Genomic DNA, 26,223 nt, shown 5'->3' with positions numbered 1-26,223 from the left:
CCTACACTGTTGGTGGGAATGCAAGCTGGTGTAGCCACTCTGGAAAACAGTATGGAGGTTCCTCAAAAAGTTGAAAATAGAGTTACTGTACGACCCAGCAATTGCACTACTGGGTATTTACCCCAAAGATACAAATGTAGTGATCCGAAGGGGTATGTGCACCCCAGTGTTTATATCAGCAATGTCCACAATAGCCAAACTACGGAAAGAGCCAAGATGTTCGTCAACAGATGAATGGATAAAGAAGATGTGGTATATATATATATACATACAATTGAATATTATGCAGCCATCAAAAAACGAAATCTTGCTATTTGCAACGACGTGGATGGAACTAGAGGGTATTATGCTAAGCGAAATAAGTCAATCAGAGAAAGACATGTATCATATGATCTCACTGATATGAGGAATTCTTAATCTCAGGAAACAAACTGAGGGTTGCTGGAGTGGTGGGAGGTGGGAGGGATGGGGTGGCTGGGTGATAGACATTGGGGAGGGTATGTGCTATGGTGAGAGCTGTGAATTGTGTAAGACTGTTGAATCACAAACCTGTACCTCTGAAACAAATAATACAGTATATGTTTAAAAAAAAAAAGAAGATAGTAGTAAGGGAAAAATAAAGGGGGGGGGAATCAGAGGAGGAGAGGAACCATGAGAGACTATGGACTCTGAGAAACAAACTGAGGCTTCTAGAGGGGAGGGGGGTGGAGGGAGGAGTTAGCCTGGTGATGGGTATTAAAGAGGGCCCGTACTAAATGGAGCACTGGGTGTTATAAGCAAACAGTGAATCATGGAACACTACATGAAAAACTAATGTTGTAATGTATGGTGATTAACATAACATAGTAAAATTAAATTAAAAAATAAATAAATAAAAATAAAGTGGACAGACAGCAAGTGGCTGCTGATAAAGAAGAGACCAGCTCCAAATGGACACCTGAATGGAAGGGCTCTCACTAGGGCTTAGCAGCCTAAGAAGGAAATGAAGTAGGAAACATGCAATTTACATACCCTTGAGGTCTCTAGATTCTCAGTAGAAAAAAAGAACTTGAAATGAGAGAGGATTTAGGCATCTATTTTACAGGGTCAACCTGGTTTGTATTCTATTGAGTTGGTTCACACTATATCAACTGATTGACTGGCAATGCCAAATACTGTCATGAATGCAAGGGAACAGGAACATTTACATACTGCTAGTGGGGGTGCAAATTTGTATACCACTCTGGAGAGCAATTTGGCAATACCTAAGAGAGTTAAAAAATACACCCACCTTATGACCTAACAGACAGATGCACTTCTCGGTATATGTCCTGGGTAAACTCTGGCACAAATGTGAATAAAAACCATACAGGGGTGTTCACTATGACCTTGATATAAATGGAAAACTAGGAAGAACATAAATATCTAGATACATTAGAAGGGGGAAGAGTAAGTAAAACAAAATATATTCCTACAATGCAACACTAAACAGCATTTAACATGAATAAATGAAGTCTACTTGAATAGAGATAAATCTTGAAAATGTTAGGTTGAATAGAAAAGTAAGTTGTACAAAGATATGTATAGTAAAATACCATTTCTATGAATTTTGAACACCCAAATTATAGGATATATTGCTTAAGGATATAAAGAGCAACTCAAGGATACTGTTTCCAGAATCCTTTGCAACACGACCACTACCCAGCTATCTGAGCTATCTGAGTCATAATAATAAAACCTATTTGTTCAAATAATTTCCCTAGGGATAGCTCAAATCTTCTCTTCTCACCCTATCCTCAAGCTTTGAAACAGGGCTAGAGCAAAATTAACTAATCAATAATCCAGTGGAGCTCCTCTAGAAGAGCTAAAAGCTTTTAGAGGGATAAGCCTTTAATAAATGTAAATAAACTGGGCCAGTAACTCTCCTGGATCTCTGCACATGGCTTTCTTCTTGGGTCTCTCTTTCTTTGATTCTTTTCTGTATAATGGGCTCTCAAGACTCCAGGGATTCTCTTGGGTCTTTCTTCATATGAGACTTTTAGATTGTTCTCTTCCCTTTACTTCTTCTTTCCCATGCTTTGGATGCTAGAAGATGATCCTGGGCTTATTCTCATTTGGGAGATCTCTCCCACCTCCAATGCTCAGAAGGCCAAATGGTTAAGGTGAGGTTGAAGGAAAAGAAGGCCTCTCGTTAGGTCAGTTCACAGGTCAAGAAGACCAAATAAAACTTCAAAGCTGCATGTGGTATAACACGTCCTACATAATAAATAAGTGCTTCTTCTGGGGTGCCTGGGTGGCTCAGTCATTAAGCATCTGCCTTCAGCTCAGGTCATGATCCCAGGGTCCTGGGATCAAGCCCCATGTCAGGATCCCTGCTCAGGGGGAAGCCTGCTTCTCCCTCTCCCACTCCCCCTGCTTATGTTCCCGCTCTCGCTAACTCTCTCTCTGTCAAATAAATAAATAAAATCTTAAATAAATACATACATACATACATACATACATACATACATACATACTTCTTCTGCCCTTAGCACCACCTATTTGGCTACCACTATAATTGTTCATCACCCCACACCAAGTGGTTGCTATGTGGACAACACACTGGTACCTCCATGTTCCTTCTTTGCCTCGGTAATTCTTGGAAAACATCTTACTTCTAAAACAGTCTGTACTGTTCTTAAATAGAGAAAGCCTTGTTGCTTTTTTGTAATAATAAGTTATGAAGATGGAGGGGTGCTTTCTATGGATATTTCCAACCAAGACACTGAATTTAGGATGGAACAGAAAGGATTACTTTTTTTCCTGTTCAAAACATTTGAATGTGACCTGGAAGACATAAAAGTCATTGATGTAGAGCTCACAAGCCACCTGCCTCCCCAACCCCCCTTCCTCTGACAGTCTATAAATATGAGGCTGTTTTTACCCTGGGGACCAATTCAAGAACTTTCTCTCACCACACTCACTGCTAATGGATCAGCACTGAAACCACAACTTATTCTGCCCCAGCCACATAAACACAGTGTGGTAAGAAATGTTGCTCCCCGCCAAAATTATCTGGATACTTGCCCTGGGCATGAAAGACTCTATTTTCCTTTATGAGCACTAATGATTCATTTGAAGAGACAACTGAAGTAATGATTTTCCTATCCTTGAGATGCTGAGAGTCTCTCCTTCTTAACTCTGGATTTCAATGTGCTGGGAGTAGGGTACATTAGCCAGGGCTCCAGAGCTTCAGAAAGTGCCACAACTATTTGCAGAAAAATCAGTGCCTACAAATTTATTAGAAGTCCCTAAACACCAAACACCAACTTCCTTCTATAAGCAAATAGATTTTAATGAGGCTTTGACCATGTCAGTCCAGTTCTTGTCTTGTTTTAACCTCAAGTCAACAGAGTGGACTGTGAAAGCCCCCCCCCACCACCACCGCTCTCTCCCCCGAGTTCCCTCCACTCCTGAGTCAGGCCTGACAGGGGCAGGAGGCCCAGTAGCCACCTCTGCCTCAGTTTCTGATAAGAGTGTGGACTTAGGTCTGCAAACCAAGGGGACATTCTTGAGCTATGGGCTCCCGTGGCCACATTCATTTCGGCTCCTCATGTGGTAACATTCATTTCTGCTCTGTCACATGGGCCTTCTACAGGCCTATTTTCTCTTAATAGGCTGCCTTGTGTTCCATTCCCTTGAAACCCCTGAGACAACTGTGAGCCTAGTCTCTTAGATGGGCCTTCCCTGCTTTGCTTCCTAAGCCTTCCTGGTGCTATGGACTAAAAGTTTGTGTCCCCCCTACTCCTAGCCCCACTTCATATGGTAAAGCCCTAATCCTCAGTGTGGTATTCAGAGATGGGGCCTTTGGAGGGTAATTAAGTCATGATGGTGGAGCTTTCATGATAGAATTAGTGCCCTTATAAAAAGAGACACAAGAGAGATGATCTCCCTCTCCACCATCTGTGGACACAACAAGAAGACAGCCATCTACAAACCAGGAAGTGGGTCCTCACCAGACATCAACTCTGCAAGCACCATAATCTTGTACTTCCCAGCCTCAACTGTGAGAAATAAATGTCTATTGTTTAAGCCACAGAGCCTGTGGTATTTGTTATAGCAGCCTAAGCTGACAAAGACACCGTCGAATCTGAATCTTTATCTTAGGATCCACACCCTTAACTTGACAAGTCTCTTGGAACCAAAGCATAGCTCAACCTGAATCCTACAACCTCCAAATGCCCCATGCCACCTGGTGGATGACACCACTTGGCATCCACACCTGCTTGAACCATTGCTTGGACTGCCTGGCTACCCTGTAAAATGAAACTGAATCAAAATAAAACAAAAACACCCAATAGCCTCTACAGCACAATTAGCTCCATCAGCCTTCGTGAGATATTCCAAAGAGTGAGCCCCACCTACCCAAGCTTGATTCATTCAGCCCACTCCTGGGGTCCTTAGTCCCTGCCAATCCCAGCAGGACTAGTACAAGGGTCTGTTAATTTATGACAGGCAACTTAGATTTCAGATCATAGGATTTAACCTGCAGTAAATCTAAATTTGCATAAGGATAATGGGCATTCTACTACACTTTATGCCAATAAGCCTAATGTGGTAATTAACCACTGAGCACATTTACTGATAAGCTGTTCATTAGAGAAAAACCTGACAACTAGCAGTGTTATCAGAGTCCACAATTTTCAAATCTCTTTCAGAAATGCTTTTTTGCCTATAGGGACTAAAAGCTAGCAAAAATCACAGAGCAGTCATTTTCAAGGTTATTTTCAATGAAACGAAACCCTTAGAGGTGAGAACCAGTTTTTGTGGATTTCACTTTTTTTTCCATATAAGCTTTATCTTTAAAAACCAATTTCTTTCATAAGGAACTGCTATGGTGGAAGCTTTGGCTACTTCTTTTTTGTTTGTCCACTTTGAGTCAGAATTGGCCCACTCATTCATTCATTCACACGGGATGCATGTTTTATGAGTCACTACTGCTATAATGGAGGGAGAAGCCCAGTGGCTGTAGCCAACTCCCCACTAACAGTGCAGGCAACATTTAGTCTTCTTTTACAAGGGTGTTTCGCTTCTAGCCCTCCATAGGTGTAGTTCTCACAGCTCACATTCTCTTGGACCCTCCTGCTCTTTGTCATTAGCACCATTATTTGGAAAGTATCCACAAAGCACATGGTCCAGCCTGCCTCAGCTGCACTAATCCAATGGACAGATGCAATCAATTCAGTATTAACTGTGCATTTAATAAATGGCAGCCATGGTGCCTTGGCCCAGAGGGATACAAAGGTAAGTAAGACAAGGTCCGTCCTCCCGGAGCAAATAGTATTTTGATGCTTTGGATCACCCCCGGTCCTTCATCATTTGCATCTGTTCTTCTGTTAAGAGTAATTTAGTCCAGTTCTCTCTAGAAAAGATGACCCTGTAGGCAGAGCCAGTAGACGGAGATGTTCCCAATATTCTAGTACATGCAAGACTCTCCTTTCCTGAAAGTTTTTAGTAATGGGGCGCAGTGTTGATACCACTGATTCTACTATGTGATAACATTTTGTTACATTTCTTCATGATTAGATTCTTCAAGTGCTTTGTTTATGTAAATCTTTTCTCATCAACTACATTCATAGTTGCTGCAAATCCTTTGTGCAATAAACATACAAAGTGGTTAGGAGAGCAAGCTGTTTGAGAGCAAAAAAAAAAAAACCACAACAAACCAAAACTGTCATGTGACCATTAATAAAAATTCATGACATCCAATGAATGACTTAAATTGAATTGAATGTAACTGACTTGACATTGTCTTCTTGATATTCTTTGGTGTCTTCAAGTTTCAGATCTACAAGGTTTGTGTCCCCTTTGCTAATCATATAAAAATGTTCCTGAAGTTTTACTATTCTACAAGGATGGCTTTTAAATTTTATGATAACAAATACATGGCAAGCCCCTCAAGTCCACAATTTCAGTAAAATCTAATGATAGAACTGATCAGTTGGGGGAAGGAGAATATAAACACAAAACATGAATTATGGAGAGGTTACATAAAGAAATGCCTTTTTTAAAAAATTTACAGCAACTCCAAATAAGCCTACAAAATACTTTTTAGTAAGATTTCTTATACGTACTTTATTTAATGAATACATAAGAAAAGTTTTGCATAATCCCCTGGGATGTTGTTTCAACATTTATGTTTCTTATATATTTAGCTTCTCCATTCTACTGGCTTTTTCATCTCTGAATTTCAAAACGATTAAGTCTCTCTGATTCAAAAGCAAAACAAAACTACCCATGACCTTTGCCTTCTCAGCTATAATGACATTTTCAGTCCTCTGACTACGCCATCTACCTGGAAACTTTCTACTTTCTTGGCTTCTATGATACCACTTTCTCTGGTTCTCCTATCACTTCTCTAACCTTTTCCTTTTAAATCTACTCTTTTCTTAAATGTTGGTAACTTCCAGGATTTTTTGGGGGGGGGGGCGTTTAATGCATTTTTCTTTTTGATGTGCTTTCTTACAGGAGTTCATCAACTGTAACTAATTAAACTATATTCCTTATATTCTGACTACCCTTATAGCTCCAGCCATCTGAACTTGACCCTGACGTCCAGATAACACAGGGACTTCCAACACAACCCATTCAAAAGCAAACAGCACTTTCTCTGTTGAGCCTGCCTCTCCTTCAGTATCTCCATATGCCGTTAATATCATGCCAGCCAGAAAATTGTGACCTCTCTCTGGCTTCACCTCGAACGTCCAGTCAACTTGGTAGTCTTACTGATGTCTTCCATGCTGCTCTTCTCATTCCTAGTTTTACCCTTCTACAGAATAAAGTCCTAGCCCTGGTGCATACACCCATCGCCACACACGCTGATCTCACAGCACCCGAGCCACGCTGAGCTCTGTTTCTAGGAAATGAGTTAGTGCACATGAAATACTTAGACGATTTCTTGGTATACAGTAAGCACTCACTAAATTAGCTACTACTCTTACCGCCGCCGCCACCACCACCACCACCGTTCCTACTTTCCTGTATTCTTATTATTAGTTCCGCACACTCACCATGCTATTTCACATTTTTATGTCTCTGGGGATGTTATTCCTTTTTCCTGGAATTGTCCTGTTTGCCTAACTCCTCACTCTTAGGGGAAAAAAAAAAAAGTTCTGTTTATGTACTTTCTTCTTTTAGGAAACCATCTCTAACATCTGAGGTCCCGCTAACTGCCCATATTGTGAGCCTCACTGTAAACCTGAAGATTTTGATCATACAGCTTATTATGATACATTGTAATTATCTGGTTTTGTTTGTCATTTCAATCAGAGCAGGGGTCAGCAAAGTATATCCCTGGAACAAAATCCAACCCACTTCCTGCTTATGCAATTAGTTTACTGGACCACAGACACACCCATTTCTTTCCACATTATCTCTGGCTGCTTTCATGCTACAAAGGCAGAGTTTGGTAGTATGATAGAGACTCTATGGCCCACAAAACCATATCTTTGCTATGCATTTACTATTTACTATCTGGTCCAGAGCTTCTTAGCGTTGGCACTATTGAAGTTTGGGGTCAGGTAATTTGTCATAGAGGAGCTGTCCTATGCTTTGTAGGATGAATAGCAACAACCTCAGCTTCTACCCACTAAATGCAGGAGCACCATGTGCACTACATGCACTCCTACCCCCTCACCTCGTTACCCCTTTACTCCCCTCCATCCATCCCCTCACTGCAGTTTTAACAACTGAAAGTGTCTTTGGACATTGCAAATGTTCCCTGGGGTCGAAAATTGTCCGCAATTAAGAACCATTAGCCTGGTCCCTTACAGAGAAAGCTGCTAACCCCTGAACTATAAGTTCTTCCAAAGGAAGGAACTGTGCCCAGTTCACTTTGTGTTCCAAACACCATGCCTAAAACATAACAGAAGCTCACTAATCAATCACTTAAAAGTAATTTAGGGATTGTGAGACATTTCAAAGCAATCTGAAATTTATACGAATTTTAGACTTGAAAGGGACATGGATGGTCATGAAGCCAATACCTGATGTTACAAATAGGTTTCTTTCCCGTCAGCATTTTAAACATCACCTCTCAAAACTGATGCATTAGAAATATCTATGAAGAAAAGGTATGCTAAGAAAGATAAACTTCATCACAATCCCATTAGATTATGAGGAACTTAAAAAATAGGAAATAGCTGCATTCCTATTTCAAATATGCACATACATTTCATTCACCCATGAATGTGATTTTTTTACCAACTGTAAAGAAGAAATTGTTTTCATTTTGCAGGTGGGATCATTTCAACTAGGGTTAAACTATGATATAGAGAAACACCAACTTCCTTACAGTCAATCAAGGAATTCATTCCAGGGACATAAATTACTTTCAACTCTTTTTAATAAGCCTGCAGTGTATACAGCATTGCTCAAACTACAAAAACCCCTCTGCCACAAAGGAGTTATATGCCTGCCAGAAAAGCTAACAAACGAAAGCAGGGCATTTTAAGGACCAAATAAATGACAATAATAGCTAATATTTACTGAGCATTCACCATGTACTGATATTGCATTATCTCATTTGATCCTCATAATAGTAGCTACTTATTAGAGTTTTTAAGATACCCATTTTATAGATGAAGAAACTGAGCGAAGCTAACTAACTTGTCCAAGGGCACACAGATAGTAAACGGCAGAACAAAAATTTAAACCTGGAACTCTGCCTCCAAAGCCTGAGCTCGCACACACCACAACATATAAGTATGTGTGGAACTGAGAAGTGAGAAAGACCACCATTGACCAGCATGATCAGTCAAGCAGGTAACCATGAGAAGAGTCCCAGAAAAATGGGTAAAAGGTGGAGAGCAGAGAGAAAAGGGTGAAATCCTTAGGTAGGAGACCCAAATAAAGAAGTTTCAGAAGCAGGAACTCAAAATGTATATTCAGAATACAAGGAAATAGACATTCTGGTTAAACAGAGACAGGAAGTATGAAGAAGCAGAGACAAAGGTGAAGCCAAAGGAGAGAAGGCCATGAGTGGGAGGCTGAGGAAGACACGCTCTGAGAGAATACAGGTGGGAAGACTCCCAATGATGACACACCAACAAGAGAGGTACAGGACAGAGGGAGAGGTGAGAAAGGATCCAGAAAGAAAAGAAATGAGCAAGAAATAGAATAAGGGAATTGTCAGTGGGGTTTTGTGGCTGATTAGATGAGAGTGAAAAGACAGCAAGTGGAAAAGAAAGACCAAAGCTCCCTTGAGGCTCCCAACATTGAGTGTGTGGGCAATGACAGCTATGTCCTCTGTTCCAAACCCAATGGGTTACAGATTTTATAACACAGGAGGCACTCTGTGAATATTCACTACACTCATGAATAAATGAATGAGTGATGTGCTGTTGAGAAAATGGATATACACAGAAAATGGAAATTTTTAAAGTATTTTTTTAAAGATTTTATTTATTTATGAGAGAAAGAGAGAGAGCACGAGTGTGGGGGGTAGGGGCAGAGAGACAAGCAGACTCCCCCCTGTGCAGGGAGCCCAACACAGGGCTTGATCCCAGGACCCTAAGATCATGACCTGAGCTGAAGGCAGATGCTCAACCGACTAAGCCACCCAGGTGCCCCCAGAAATTGGAAATTTAGAGCAATAATTCTATTGCTGATGTTCACAAATATTTACTAACTTATTGAAGAATATTTTCCATATATTTATGTGTCAGGACCTATGTTTACCTCTAAAGCGAGCATTCAATCTATATAAATCCTCATCCCTGCCTTCTAGAAGCCCCATCTACTAAGGAAATATATGAACACAGATCATTAAAATACAGTGTAGTAAGGAATATAATACTAATTATAATACAATGGAGTTAAGAACTAAGAGCTGTGAGAACATATAGTAAAGTGCTCCTCACGCTACCAGGAAAACAATTCTACCACAGTGCTGAGGGTAAGTACGCCCCTTCAGATTTCAGCATGCAACTACAAAGGGTAAAGGAGTTGCCGTGAAGTAGACAAGATGGGACAGAAATACAACTCTTACCAGCAGTTTTTCAATGAAAGTAAGGAATGTACTAAGGTGTAAATTCAGTAGGATACTGAATCATGGGAAAGATACTCAGCATGTCACTAGCTGAGGGAATAGGAAAGAGATTGACAGATCTAAAATAACTAGAAGAGAAGGACTCCTTAAAGGGGGTCATCTCAAAAGAGCCAAGAGACTAGTAGTTACACTCCAAGAGGAGGAGGAGAGCTCATCCTATAAGACAGAAGAAAAGAAGGTAGCAATAAGTATCTTTAAATGTAAATCTGAAAGTGGAGGGAGAGAAGTTCAGCAGGCATTGCCTAAATAGTTTCTATTTTCTCCATGAAATATGAGCTAGACCATACTGGCTGGTGAGAAAGAGGCTGAGGGAGAGGGAAGAATAATTTTATTGGTTGATAATTGGTGTGCAGTGTTACTGCCCTCTGCTACATGTTTACTGATTTGTGAAGTGAAAAATTTGTCCTTATATCTCTCTTGAAATCTATGCAGAAACTAGTTATGGCACAATGTCCATAGGGGGACAGAACACAAGGTTACAAAAGCATATAATACTAATGGAATAATCATTTCTGCATTTGCAAAGCAATTAAAAAAATTAGCTAATTAATTAGCTCAATGATTACTTTATCCCTGTAGGTATATGTGTACAAGAACTGGTTTTTTGTTTTGTTTTGTTTTTTGTTTTTTTGTCTCCTTTGAGGCATTCGAAGACACAAGAGATTTTGTCTCAGTGGGAATGCTGTGGTAGATTACATTTGCTGTAAATAAGTGACATTTTTAGAAAGCAATGAGTTCCACTGAATTTATCCTGAAGAGAAAAAAAAAAATGCAAAGCTAAATAAGAGACTCTCAGAATCAGACTAAATATTCATAATAAGCCTAAAAAGTAGCTGCTCCTCATTCTGGCTTTCTGAGGGCATTGGCGGCAAATAGCTCCAACTTCACAGAAAATACTAGGCTGGAACAAAAGTCAAGATGTGCCACACATCTCAAAACAAAGGTATCCAACTGCCTGGTATTTATACCAAGAGGAGCTACTTTCCACTCAGGCCCCATAATGAAAATCATTCCTCTATTAACAGGTTGAGCAATATCAATTTGCCCAGCCGAAGAGGGAAATCAAGCAAAACCCACCTTCTTCTCAGAACACTCAAGGGCAAGGTGAAAGAAATAGGTAATTGTATCCAGTCTCCCAGCAGGACATTTTTTGCCTGATTAAATGACCTGTCCTAGGAAGTGGAACCTCTAACTGGTAGTGAAAGACCAGTCCCTAGAGTGGGTTGAATCACGAATCACCCACCTTTTCCTGAGGAGCTTATTTCCTTTTCTTCTTCACCAGGTCTTTTGACTAAGTTGGTGAAGGGGGCAGCAGCAGTGTTGCCATCGCAACTCCAGGCCTCGCTAAACTGTGTGACCCTGGACAAGCATCTCAGCTCCTTAAATTCAAAGTAGTAATGGTAACAGGATCCTCCTCACCAGTTTGTTGTGAGAATTAAATTAGGAAATATGTACGAAGCACTTAACTGTGTAGACATACACTTCTCATGCATTTACATTGTTAAGTGCTCAATAATTGTTAGTCTTTACTGTTGCCGTTATGATTTTAGTTGCTGTGGTTATAATGGTTTTGGACATGATGCCAGTAGAGGTCTGAGGGAAGAGAAATAATTATAAGTGACTAATAGGTGATGGCAGTGGCTGGGAACCTCGAATCCTACCACAAGGGCAGCCCTATGAGTCTCGGTGGGACATGTTTAAGTCAACTGATTTGGAGATTAATCAGGAAAAGTTTTCAACATGATAAATCTGGTCTAATTAATTGGTCTCATTCTTTCTTTTCAGAAGGCTTGTTCACTGAAGAGCTTAGGACCTTATGTTTGGAAAGAAACTAAAAAATCAACAAACACTGTCTACTTATTTGATGCTATAATCTGTTCTACAAACTGAGCAAGATGGTTGTCCAGACCCTACTTGGGTGCCTTGAGTGTTAAAGAATGCATTACTTTAAAGGCAACTTTGAACAGCTCTCACTGAAATGTCTTCTTATTGGATCTATTGTGGGCATTGGAGGCAAATAGCTGCCACTCATTTGCCACTAGTTCTTCCTGAGGATAGATGAGCCACATTTAATCCCACTTCCATAGGACAGTCCTTCATGTATGAAGCCAACCCCTGGGCTCAGGCATCTTTTCTTCCTCAGGTTAAATACCCCTGGATCAGTCAACCCCCTTTTTTTAAAAGATTTTATTTCTTTATTTGAGAGAGAAAGAGAGAAAATACACAATCAGGGGGAGCAGCAGACAGAGAAGGAGAAGCAGACTCCCCGCTGAGTAAGGAGCCTGACTCGGGGCTCCATCCCAGGACCCTGGGATCATGACCTGAGCCAAAGTAGACACTTAACCAACTGAACCACCCAGGGGCCCCTCAGTCAACTACTTTTATGTCAGAGTCCTTCGTCTTTTTCATAGCTCAACTCTAAACATGTTCTAATCTCTCAATTAGATAGCTAACCTTTTAAAAGCTTAATATTCAGAACTGAATAGAAATACTTCCAGTAATCATACTAGCACATAGTGATGATGATGATGATGATGATGATGATAACAATTTACCAGTCTGCCAAAAAACTACTAGAATTAATAAATGAATTCAGTAAAGTTGCAGGATACAAAATTAATATATAGAAATCTGCTGCATTTCTATACACTAATAACAAAGTAGCAGGAAGACAAATTAACAAAACAATCTCATTTACAATTGCACCAAAAAAGAGTAAAATATCTAGGAATAAACTTAACCAAAGAGGTTAAAGACCTCTACTCTGAAAACTTTTATAAAACAATCATGAAAGAAATTGAAGATGACACAAACAAATGAAAAGATATACCATGTTCATGGATTGGAAAAATTAATATTGTTAAAATGTCCATACTACCCAAAGCAATACACAGGTTTAATGTCATCCCTATCAAAAAAGCAATAGTATTTTTCACAGGACTAAAACAAATAATCCTAAAATTTGTATAAAACTACAAAAGACCCTGAATACCCAAAGCAATCTTGAGAAAGAAGAACAAAACTGGAGGTATCACAATCCCAGATTTCAAGATATATTACATAGCTGCAGTAATCAAAACACTATGGTACTGACATAAAGAAAGATACATAGATCAACAGAACAGGATAAAGAACTCAGAAATAAATCCACACCTACATGGTCAATTAATCTTTGACAAAAGAAGCAAGAATATACAATGGGTAAAACAGTCTGTTCAATAAATAGTGATGGGAAAACTGAAGAGCTACATGCAAAAGAATGAAACTGGGCCACTTTCTTCACCATACACAAAAATAAACTCAAAATGGATTAAAGACCGAAATGTCAGACCTGAAGCCATAAAAGTCCTAGAAGAAAACATAGGAGGTAATCTCTTGGACATCAACCTTAGTTAACATTTTCTAGATATGTCTCCTCAGACAAGGGAAACAAAAGCAAAAATAAACTATTGGGACCACACCAAAATAAAAAGCTTTTGCACAGTAAATGAAACCATCAACAAAATGAAAAGGCAACCTACTGAATAGGAGAAGATATCTGCAAACAATATATCTGATAAGAAGTTAATATAAAGAATATGGAAAGAACTTAACACCAAAAAAACCCACAAAAATCCAATTAAAAAATGGGCTGAGAGGGGCACCTGGGTGGCTCAGTCGTTAAGTGTCTGCCTTCGGCTCAGGTCATGATCCCAGGGTCCTAGGATTGAGCCCCACATCAGGCTCCCCTGCTCTGCAGGAAGCCCGCTTCTCCCTCTCCCACTCCCCCTGCTTGTGTTCCCTCTCTCTCTGTGTCTCGCTCTGTCAAATAAATAAATAAAATATTAAAAAAAAAATGGGCTGAGAACCTGAATAAACCTTTTTCTCAAAGAAGACATACAGATGGCCAAAGGACACATGAAAGGATGGTCAACATCACTCATCATCAGGTAAATGCAAATCAAAGCCACAATGAGTTACCTTATACGTGTCAGAATGGCTGGTATTAAAACAATAAGAAATAACAAGTGTTGGCAAGGATGTGAAGAAAAAGAACTCTCATGCACTGTTGGTGAGGATGTAAACTGGTGTGGCCATTGTGGCAAAAGTGTGAAGGTTCTCCAAAAAATTAAAAAAGAAGTACCATTAGATTCCATAATTCTACTACTGGGTATTTACCCAAAGAAAACAAAAACACTAAATCAAAAAAATATATGCACTCCTATGTTTATTGCAGCATTATTTACAATAGCCAAGATATGGAAGCAACCTAAGTGTCCATCAATAGATGAATGGATAAAGAAGATGTGGTATATACTTAAAATGGAATATTATTCAGCTATAAAAAAAGAATGAAATCTTGCCAATTGTGACAACACGGATGGACTAGAGGGTACTATGCTGATTGCAGTAAGTCAGAGAAAGATAAATACCATATTATTTTATTTATATGTGGAATCTAAAAAAATAAGAAAAACAATAAAAAATAATATAAACACTGAAACAGATCCATAAATACAGAGAATAAACCGGTGGTTGCTAAAGGGCACAAGCATGGGCAAAATGGGTGAAGAGGCATAGGAGGTACAGGCTTCCAGTTACAGAATGAATAAGTCACAGGGATGAAAGGTACAGCATAGGGAATATAGTCAATAGTATTGTAATAGCATTGTATGGTGATGGATAGTAGCTACACTTGCATAACACACAGAGTTATTGAATCACTGTGTTCTACACCTAAAATTAATATAACTATAGTTGTGTGTCAACTACACTTTAATTTAAAAAATCTATCAAAGGTTTTCTATTTATCAAGCATCATTTTAAGGGTTTTACATTTATTATCTCAGTTAATACTCACCACAACCCTATGAAACAGGTATAATTATTCTCCTCACTTAATAAGCAAGCAGAATGAGGCACAGACAGGGTTAAGTAACTTGCCCAGCATTCCACAGCTAGTGTGAGTAGAGCTAGGCTTTGAAGCCAAGAACACTAGCTCCAGAGCCTACTCTCTTAGTCAATAAATTATACTATAAAACTATTACCCCCTTTGTTTTATAGATCACACCTCTATTAATTCAGCCTCAAATCATGTAGGCACATATTTTCTATCATTTAAGCTTCCTGCTATTCAAAAAGTTGATGAGCATACTCTCTCACCTCTCCTCAAGTCCCTAATATAAACATTAAGAGAAAGCACTATGACATCCACCTGAAACTTCTATATAGGTCAAAACAAATCCTTCATCAAGACTCATTGGAAAGTTTAAATAGTTACTCCTTTACTGACTAGTTCCTACATCCAATTCCTTTTCCCCCATCTTGTTGATGAGGATATCACAGAATGTATTGCCAAATACCTTGCTGATATTTGGTTATGCTTTCCTGAGTTGTAAGTATGGTAATAATATGGAATGGAAATGTGAATTTGGTTCACGTGATATGGCTTATTTTCAGTGTTTCTGATGAACGACTGTGGTTCTGCTGATCACTTTTTTCTCTTCTATGGGCTCATATCTTCTGTTAATAATGCACTCCAAAATCTTTCCCAGATTCCAGTGAAGCTCACAGGCTCATAGTTCACATTATCTACACTTTTTTCCATCTTTAGTCTTGAGGAATCTTCCCCAATCTCAACCATTTCTCAAAAACCACAACTGGATTTCAAAAAGTCTTATTTACAAACTCTCCCTGTATCCAGAGATATCATTCATCCAAGTCAAGAAATCTGAATGAGTGCAGAGCAGTTAGGTGCTTTCTAACAGCCTCTGATATTAAATTTCCTATCTCTGTCTATCTTTTCCTGTCCAAAGACCTATCTTCTTGTCAGAGAAGAAAGGGGTAAAAACAGGAGTAAGAGGAATTCTTTCACATCACTTAGGGCTCCATGTTGCAAATGACAGAAAATCCAGCTCCTGCTGGTTTAGACAAAAGAAGGAATTACTCAGTCTTGGCTGGAAATCAGGGGTACTTTGGTTTGAAGAATGTTTGATCAGGGCCTTAAAAATGTCACCAGGATCTAGCTTCTCCCCAGCTTTTGGCTCTGCTTTTCTCCATTCTGGCTTCATTTTTGGTCTCTATGTGTTGGCAAGATGGCAGCCAGAAACTCAGTTTTATATCATCCCAAGTTCTAACCCAAAGAAAGGAGAACTACGTCCCTACAGCATATAAGCTAAAGTCCTGAGCTTGTATGTCACTGACCCAAATCGGGTTAACCACCCACCTATAAACAAAATAACCATGGCCAAGGGAACAGAAATCTCTGATTGACTAGAACTCACATGCTCACCAAGGCAGCCAGGAGTGGAGTCAGTGCCCCTGAACCACTGGATTGAAAATGAAGGGGAATAAAAGTCTTTATTCAAAAGAAGGAGAAATGGATACCAAGTTTCTAAAAAAAAACGCTCACCATATCTATTTCTCCATCTCCATCTTTCATCCAACAGCATCGACTATGAGCAGCAAACCATATTTCAGTATTTTTATTCTGGCACTAATGGAAGAACCACTTTCCATTTGCCACAGTACTGCAATACTAAATATCCTTGAAGCTTCAGCCCTCTTGATACTATTCCTTAGGTACATACAACTTTCTTACAGTCATCCTGGACTAAGTGCTCATACCTTGCCCCCTCTGTGAAATAAACCCCCTGTTCTTCACAATTCCCAGCAGCTCAGGGTTTTATTCTTCTTCCTCTGTGACACAGAGGGCTTTGCTCTCTCCTACCCATTTCAGTTCCTTATAATCTAGGAGGTAATCTCTTTTCCAGAAGATCCAATTTATTCTCTTTACAAAAACTTTATTCTTAAGCTGATGCATATGGTATTGCCAATTTTTGATCTTTCTTTTACCCCCCAACATGGCAACTTCTATGGTCAGCCCAACAGGCAGCTCCTGAGACACAGTTTCTCTCTTTTCTTCTTCTGCCACAGCTTCCATTTCCTAGTCTCTGAGTCACGTTTCCACTTCTTCCTATCTTGTTGAAATCTTATCCTTCTTGGTCTCCTGTTTGTATTGGTTTTTCTCTTCTGTCAAAGCATGCTTTCTTCCAAGCCCACACAGTGCTCCTTTGCACAGCTTCCTAAGAGTAGGAAAATAAATCCTACCTTGCTATCCAAAATTTAATAAGCAATAACTTGTACATCTACTTTAGAGGTTCTCCACAGTCGTGTGCATTTGGTTTAGCAGGGATCACTACTCTCACTTTACAGAAAAAGACATGGATGTCCAAAGAGACCATATCATTTTCTAATTATCTAATAATCTGGAGGCCAAGTTCCAATTCAGTTGCTCTTCTTGTTAAACCACATTGGACTCTCCTAACTTCTGCAGTTTTTAAATTGCAGAACCAGCAAAGAGCAGTATGTAGTTCCTTGGCCAGATCTAATCAATTTGGTTTCATTTAATAACAAATAATAACATGAACATCTGCACAGTGCTTTACAGTTTATAAAGTACCTCCATCTTCTTAATCCCATTTGTTTCTGACATAAAAATGCCTGAAGTAGGTATTATTATCTGATGCAGACGGAGGCTAAGAGCAGTCAAATGACCTGCTCTTACTACGGCAGCTGGCAATGAATGGATCTAGACAAGATTCAGACCGGGACTTGTGTTTCTCCTCTCATCTTCCATGCTGACTCAAAAACCCTCACTTGGTCTCTGTTCACCCTGGGGCCACACACTATTCTCAATGCTAGGGAAAAGAGGAGTTTTAGTCCCGATGCCATCATCTAATTTACCTGATTATGAACAGAGCAATTTATCATGGACTGAGAAATCAGGAAGGAAACCCCAGCACAAGAACTAGAGAAGCACAGAGGTAGGGAAAATGAAAACAGGGGAGAACGAAAAAAGTATAGTGAGTGAAGAAGCGAGGACAACACAAAAGAAAAACCAGAAGAGAAACTGTGATAGCATCAGAGACAGAAGCAGCAAAACAGTGAGATGGCATAAAATGAGTATATTTTTTAAAAAAAAGCAACAACAAACACATTATCCCAAAGCCCGCAGGTGCCAGCAATTCAAATAAACGTATAACAATTAACAGAATTAACACAGACTTAAATAGCTTGGCTCACCAGATGTGGACTCCTATCAGGGTTCTATAAAATGTAAAGTTATTACAGATTAAACCATTAATCATCTGTTCAGAAACTATCTCTGGCTGCAAAACCCCATTCGGTTTTAAATGGCTAATAATCACAAAGGGATGTGGGATGTAATGTGCACAATGATGTTCTACCCAATCCTTTTTCCTTTAAATATGTGTTCCACGCTCCCAATACTCCTGCTTCTCCCTCCTCCACATCAGAGACTCCATGAGGAAAGAGAGGTGAGAGAGACCAAGCTGTCCCAGACACCTCAGCAGCATTGAGCTTCTCCCTGGGCAAATGGGAGATGGAAACGGAGAACCAATATACTGGGGGAGAAGTAACAGACTGAGATGAAAGGAGGAGGATGTGCAAAGAACCAAATCAAGCAACAGGGAAGATCCCAACACATAGGAGGATACCGCGATGGGCTTGAGGAAGTTTCCTCTCCGTGGTCCTGAATCTGATAGAAACACTACCATGCACCTCAGTCCAGACTTAGCTTTCCTCTGCTACCTTGTGCTTCATCCAACAATAACAACTCAGCAATGCCAAGGACAAAGGAAAGGAGAAAGGCACATCCTGACAGGGACAGTCACTGGAAACTGAAATGGAGTCAGAAAGAAGTGCTTTTCTATAGAAATTTTAAGATTCTGAAAGGTGCTCTCCAGGTCCAAGGCCACAGTCAATGGATCAACCCTCCCAATCCTGCTCTTCAACTTCCTAGGGCAAAAATATACACCAGCTGGAAGTAATAAATGGAGTAACTTCAGTTCTCAAGTAATTTAAAGCCTGATGGATAAGATGCCAACCTGACTGTGTCATTCTACTACTTAAGATCTTTCAATAGCTCCCCATTAACCTAGAAAATAAAGTCCAAAGGTAGAGTATGAGATAAAGTTCTCTATGACCTGGCCCCTACTTAACTTTGCAGCTACATTTTCAAAATTCTTCATCTTATAATTTGTGCCCTGAAATGAGCAAAGTGTAAGTTCCTCACCCAGACACTACTGTGAGTCCGGCGCCCATGCCTTTGCTCATGCTGCCCCGTTGTCCTGGAGCTCCACTCCCTCCATTCTGCCATGTTCACTTCTGTTGGTCTTCGAGACTCACATTAGCTCCTCCACAGAGCTTTCCTGAACCCCAGGATATATAAGTCCTTCTCTTCAACAGCCCCACTGCACTTGTGAATGCCTCTTTTTACTAACCATCTTTTATCGAAATTATGCCCATGTATCTGTCTCCCCCACTAACTGTGTGGTCCTCTAAGGTGGAAACTGTGTCTGAATCATCTTTCTTTCTTATTTAGCACAGTCCCTGGTATCCTGTAGGGTTATAGGATTTATCTGTTGATCTAAATTCCACCAAATTGTAGAGCTCCATGAGGTTAGCTCATTCATTCCTTTATTTATTCCAGACATACTTAATGAGTGTTGTTTTTTTTTAATGCCAGGAACTCTGCTAGATTCTGGGGAGACACCTGTGAACAGAAGAGGACTTTGTCATCACAGAATTAGCTCACATTTTAATAGATGGAGATTGACAGTTGTCAAATACATGACCGAAGGCAACAAAACAAGATAATGATTGAGGGCGAGTGGGGTGGGTTTCCCCACTTCAGAAAAAAATGAAAGGACTTTAGCAGCGCAAATCTCAGAAAAGGGCTGGTTTTTCTTCTGATTGTGACTTGCTAATATAGGAGATATGGAGATACTGCCCATGCTAATGTATACAAGTGTATGGTTATATTTGTATTCATAAACTGTTTATAAGGGGTATTACATAATCCTTAATAATAATCATTATAGCAATATACACATGTCTGTATGGTGTTACTTTTATGTATAATATTTAAGAACATAGCAAAGGTCCTAGTATATCCATGTTAGGGAGGAAACAGACTCAAATACGATCGGTGGTTTATTCCAGGCCATAGAGCCAGTGACAAAGCTTATATTCCCAGCCAGATTTTTTTACCGTAAACCCAGTGTTCTTTTCCTTATACAATGATACCTCTGTCAAAGCCTTTTCAATCCTGTTCTTCCTAGAGGAAGTTCCAACCCACTCCTCTCAGCCTTGCTGAGCCTTTCTATATAATGCTTCTCTTGAATCAGACAGCTAGGAACTTCCTGAAAGATTCAACTGTTGCCATGTCAAGATGTTCTTTACTGATTCCAAGAAAATCACATGGTTAATAGCACTTGGAACATTTATCTAAAATATTAATTTTACAAACATGTTCATTTCCAAGATTATTTATTTAAACATAATTAATTTGCAAACGTAATTTCACTCAGCAAATGTTTACTGAGAGCCCAGTAGATGCTAAGAACCATTCTAGGAGCTACAAACCCTAAAGATCAAAAATAAGACCCACATGTTAAAACATGGAAACATGGGGCACCTGGGTGGCTCAGTTGGTTAAGTGTCTGCCTTCGGCTCAGGTCACGATCTCAGGGTCCTGGGATTGAGCCCCATTGTTGGGCTCCCTGCTCAGCAGGGGAGTCTGCTTCTCCCTCTCCCTCTACTACTACCCCCCTGCTTGTGCTCTCTCTCTCTCTATCAAATAAATAAGTAAAATCTTAAAAGAAAGAAAAGAAAACATGGAAACACAACAAGCAACACGATGTTGAGCTGGTAGTTTTCAAGTGTACACAAATCTTGTACTGATAACTAGTTTTTAAGTGTACACAAATCTTGTATTGGTAACTAGGGTGTGGGGAGAACCACAACAGTCCGAGGACAATTTGGATAGTCTTTGTCGTGGCTTTTACAGCAGTAGGAAGCTAGGAAGCTAGTACACCCAGGTGAAAACCACAATCATTCTACTCAACAGTGGAGCCAGAACTTAACTTTTGAGTGTTGAAGTAACTGTAGTTCCAAAGATAAAGCCTATTTTGTACCACACACAAAGTTATCCACGATCTGGAAGAGAAACTGAAGTCCTTTTACCATGTCCCCATTTTGAAGAAAAAATACATGAAAGTACCCAGCTCAGCTTAAGGCAACACAGAGCCACAAAAGGCAAGCAAAGACAGAAAAAGGAAGAAAGAGATAGGGAAGAAGGGCTTGTTAAATAACTAGACACTGTTCTAAGTGTAAATAGTTAAAAGTAGGTAGGTGGGATTTATCAAGGAGAGAAATCCCAACCTAGCTGGAAGCTTCCGCCGTTCACTAAATGTCAACGACAAATACCAAGAACAAGAGAAGAATTTCCCAGACCTGCCCTACAAAAAAGTGAACTGTAAGGATTAAGCAGAAAGAAAGAATATGCCAGGACTACATGAGACTCCAAGTTACCTGTTTAAGACACTCAGACAGAGGAGAAAGCTTCCCAGATCCCTTAGAAACACCACAATACTGTATGTAACAGAGAGATGAGGTTATAAGTTAACAGAGTTCTCATTTTGCCTACCGTTTCCTCCAGCATGGGCTGGACTTTCTTTTTTCTGACTTGATCTGGGTTTAAATGCAGATTTATGCTGCTAGTTATGTATATATTTTTACTACTAAGTACTAATTATTTCTGTTACTGACACCGTTTTTCAGAACTGCCTTTAATTTTCAAGCTTATAGTAACACTTTTTATGGGCTTTTGAAGCTTTCTGCTCTACACCTGGGCAATATGTGTGCATGTGTGTGTGTGTGCATACAGATTTTATTTACTTTAGGTTTTGTGTGGATGGAGCCATCAGAGATACCTTTGTGTTTTTATGAGCTTTGTTTCAAAATGTTCAGGAGCATCCTTCCGGATTGATAATTTGCAGTTGGGAAATTGCCCTTTGTCTCAAAATACATAATTGAGAGATGGTGCAACATAATTGTGTACAGGGGAAAATTAGTTCTAGAGGCCACCCCTAGATCCTGTCCGGGAGAAATCCTGTCCACGCTCAAGGCTGTTTCACTACCCACAAATGTATGAGCTCTCCACAGCAATCAATGCCTCATTCATTCCTGAGCCACGTCCGTGGTAGCAGAATGTTCCTATCTAATCCTAACAAAAGTACAATGCCAGTGTGTGTGATTTAACACTGTTTAAGCATCTTTCAGGGTCATTAGATGCTGAGCAGTTTATACCTTTTTTCTATCCAAATGGGAGTAAATCCCAGAGCGGCAGTGTTCTCTGTCTCCTGCAATTCTGTCAGGAATGACCACTGGCGTCCCTGCAGCTGGCGGAAGGCTAGCTAATGTCCAGCAGAAAGAGGGAACCCTTTCTGGGGTTCTCTTCCATAATTTGTCCTTCAGACCAAGAACAACACAGAGCTATAATTGGATTTTTCCCTCCTTTGTCATGTCTCTCTTTCCTACCCCTTCCTCTCAACTCACACACGTTTACTGCCTCAAGGTCCAGCTCAAATATCAATTCTTCTCTGAAACGGACTTCCCCCTAAAATGTATCTGTTTCCTCTAATTCTACTCAATTAGGACATTTGGTCTGTGGCACTGAACACACAGTGTCCTGAGCTGTACTCGCTTACCTCCAGATCTCATCTCCCTTCCTAGATCATAAAGTCCTCAAGCACGGAGACCACGGCTTGGAAAGAGCAGCTAAGTTCAGTTACAATACAAACACGGTGCCCAATGATGACTTGATAAATGTATCCACTCCAGAAATACTTATTATGCATCTACTATATACCAGGCATAATGGACCCAACTCCTGTTTTGACATGGCTCACAGTCAAGTGGCATGAATGCACGCATGTACAATGCCATCTTGTATGATAGCCGATGTTCAACAAATTTCAAATAACCATAATCAGAATAAAACATGTGCCCTGAGAGGAGTCTCATAACATGTCACAAGGGATCTTTATCTACAAGAAAGAACACTGTTAGCGTCTCAAGGAATTTCCCCAGGGAAGGGGTATAGATATCTCAGGCAATCAGGCTTAGCTTAGATTAAACAAAAATGTGCAGTTCACAGCTCGAATGACAGAGTATTCTGAAAGAACTCTACCAAATCAAGTCTGATTCTCTTTGCCTCAACAATTGACCTTAGAGAACTTACACTTGACTGAAGTTCCTCTGCTCTCAGACAGAGGTCTCAACACATAAGCTACAATAGTAATAAATGAGTAATGGCAAAGCCCCACTGCTTTCTCACAGCTGCTAGCTTTCAGGGGATAAAAAAAGAAAAAAGGAAAAGGAAAAAACAGTTTTCTGGGCCTTAATGTTACATTCTGAAAATTTTCTTTTATCTCAAATAATGAGAATCTTGGGAACACCAAGCTTGGCAAAGGTAAAATAATACATATGTTATGCTTTAGACAAGATACACAACCACAAATTGAGCTACTTTTAGCTAGAGCTTCCCTATTTGCCAAGTCGAAGTAGGAAATCAAACTTTACAAGGTATAGTTCTTGTGATATCGAAGTCCTTTCAACTCTGTTGTTTCGTTTAATTTATAAAGCACCTCTACCTGTGGGATACAGTATCCCATTAGGCAGATGAGGAAACAGAATCACAAGATATGTAAGTGGCAAACCCAAGGTCATGCAACCAGCTTAAGCAGGAACCAAAACCTAGGACCTTACTTCCAAGTCCAAAGTCTTTTTTGCTACAACCTATGGCCTCAAAGAATGGATTAGAGGACAGAGCCCCTCATTGAACTGGAAATTCATTTGTTCTTGGGACAGTCAATGAATTAAAGAGAGCATATGACCGTTACCTCTTTAAGGCAGCCCATGAAGTTGTTGCTGACGGGTGAGCCTGGCAAGTCAGCAGTACTTGGGCTTCCTCCCACGTAGAAGAAGTCGTCCGAGCCCAGCATGGTGTAGTCCTCTTGAGTGTAGCCCGTCGTGGTAAGGATGCCATCCACAGAGATTGTCACCTGGTGGAGGGACATAGGGACAAAAAAAAGTCCCAACAATGACTTTACAGTCCTATCAAAACCCGGTGGCTTCCCCTACCTGTGGCATCACTTTCATTAAGATTTTGGTGAGGTATTCTTTCTAATTTGGTTTGATTTTGGTAGGCGCAGCCAAGTTCCATTTTCTGGTCTGCCTTCCCTGCAACCCAAGCCTCCAGCTTTCCTCTGCAGACTCCCAGGAGACTTTGGGGGAATTGCCAAGATGAGCAACTTGCTCTACCCACTGCACTCTTTACTCAGTCAGGCTAGAAAATGGAACTATCCTCAGACGACATCACTTGTCTCAGTTCATTGGTAAAATGATTGTTTATTTTTTGAATGATTGTTATTTATGGTGGTAGTGAGAAACAGCAAAGGAGACATTTGACAATGGGGTTTGTTAGGGTTGGTCTTTGGTGGTGGATGGTTTTTTTTCCTTTTTTCTTTTCTTTTTTTCTTTTCTTTTTATTCGTTTCTTTGGGGGATCACACCACGCTGACAAACATGCATTCGGGGAGGGAAGGAGAAGGGTCTCATTTTTGATATGTCATGGATGGTACATGCCATGGACTACCCCCAGGACACCAACCCCTGCCCTCCCTTCACTGCCATCACCACCACCAAAAGGAGAAATGACCCAAACCAAAAAGGCAACTCTAACAAAAAGAAAGGAATATGAGGCATAATAACCAAAATAAAAATAATAAGAATGCCCACAGGGAAGAAACAGCACCCACACGCCCAAAATCCATGAAAGGAGCAGAGGGCAAAGAGAAAAGATGGGGCCTCAAAGCGTGCACGCACCATATGCTGACACACCCATGCGAAAACCATCAGGAGCCAAGAGAAAAGGCAGAAGATAAAGGGCAGGGAAGTGGGCAGGGGTGAGGAAAACCAAAGGGAAGAATCAAAATCCTCTTCACACTTACATGCACTGAACAAAGTGGAACACAAGATGGTGGTAAAAACAAACAACCAAAAAAAAAACAAAACAAAACAAAACCCAAACCACTCAAAACTAAAGGGTTGTCTTTCCCCTGCCTGCCACCTCCCTCACTAAAAAAAAAAAGAAAAGAAAAGAAAAGAAAAAGTCCAAACCCAACCCCAAAATATATGAAGGATGAGAGGAGAATGAAGAAGAGTGGAGACAAAAATGAAGAGAGAAAAGAGTGTGGAACTGGGCTGATGATTGACAGGTTGTTAGTAATGAGGAGGAAAATGGTGGGACAAACTCTGATGTCCATGGGGAAATCCACGAGACAGGAACATGCCATGCAGAGTCTGTACGGAGAACACACTGGCAGAGCTCCCTTTGGCCACGGTGGGGAATAGGGTGAAAGCCGGGAAAGGAAGAACAGAGGAAATAGAGTACTTTCCTCCCCAGATCACCTGTGGCAGCCCGTGGCCACACCAAAGGGAAAGAAAAATGGGCTTCAGGAGTGGGGAGGAGGGAAGAGAAAGGAGGAACAGTGAGAGGGGACAAGGAGACAGAGAGAGAAGAAAGTCCTCAATAGAAAGCCTGTTGTCCCTAGTCTGTAACTTGGAAGTTGCAAAATAAGAAAACAAAACAAAACAAATTTAGCTAAATGGGGAATCTTTTTAAAAAAATACTTTTAGGGGGAAAAAAAATGACAAACTGGAGAAAAGGAAACTGTCCCAGCCAAACTCCGCCAAATATCATTTCCAGGACAGGCACGTCCCCTTCCATTTTTTTTTTCTTTTTTTAACAAAAAAAGAAAGGCTTGCATTTAATCCAACAAAAAAATTTTAAAAGAAGAAGAAAGGAGTCTAAGGAGGATAAAAGGGGGGTTTGGGAAGGAAAAGGGGGGCAACACACGGCAAACCCAAAAAAAGAGACAATAAGAATGATATCTACCAGACAATGTAGTTTGTTTACCATAGCGTGTCCGATGCCTGAGTGCTTTGCGGAAAAGGGGGAAGAAAGGAAATTAAAAATTGTGAACAGAACGATTGTTAATTAAAAAAACTAAAAACAAAGATGAGTCGTTAGGGTGTTAGTACATTAGTCGGTTAGTAAAATGACACATTGCATGAATGATCTTGTGTTAGTTTTTCAAAAAAAAGGCACCCGACACAGAAAAAGAGAGTGGGGAAGACAATGAGACCAGGACTCTATGGAAACCTTGGCAGCCAGGGCAGAGCCAGGAAAGGAGCTGCAATCCACCGTGTCATTGAACTCCCCCTTCTTCCAAACACTGCTCAAACCAG

The 26,223-nt window shown here is 40.2% G+C and overlaps 1 protein-coding gene across 1 annotated transcript in view; it reads right to left on the bottom strand.

Annotated features, from left to right (window-relative positions):
• Positions 1 to 26,223, bottom strand: part of NRXN3 (neurexin 3) — a 1,531,407-nt gene that overhangs the window by 1,062,997 nt on the left and 442,187 nt on the right. The window contains exon 4 of the mRNA XM_054513824.2: positions 23,815 to 23,976. Within this exon, the coding sequence (XP_054369799.2) occupies positions 23,815 to 23,976 (162 nt within the window). The remainder of the gene's footprint in view (positions 1 to 23,814; positions 23,977 to 26,223) is intronic.

Source organism: Mirounga angustirostris, unplaced genomic scaffold, assembly GCF_029215605.1.
Source record: "Mirounga angustirostris isolate CCGP_5_RB_7025 unplaced genomic scaffold, mMirAng1.0.hap1 SCAF_9, whole genome shotgun sequence".
Classification (NCBI taxonomy): domain Eukaryota; kingdom Metazoa; phylum Chordata; class Mammalia; order Carnivora; family Phocidae; genus Mirounga; species Mirounga angustirostris.
This window is presented reverse-complemented; position numbering and strand designations above follow the sequence as displayed.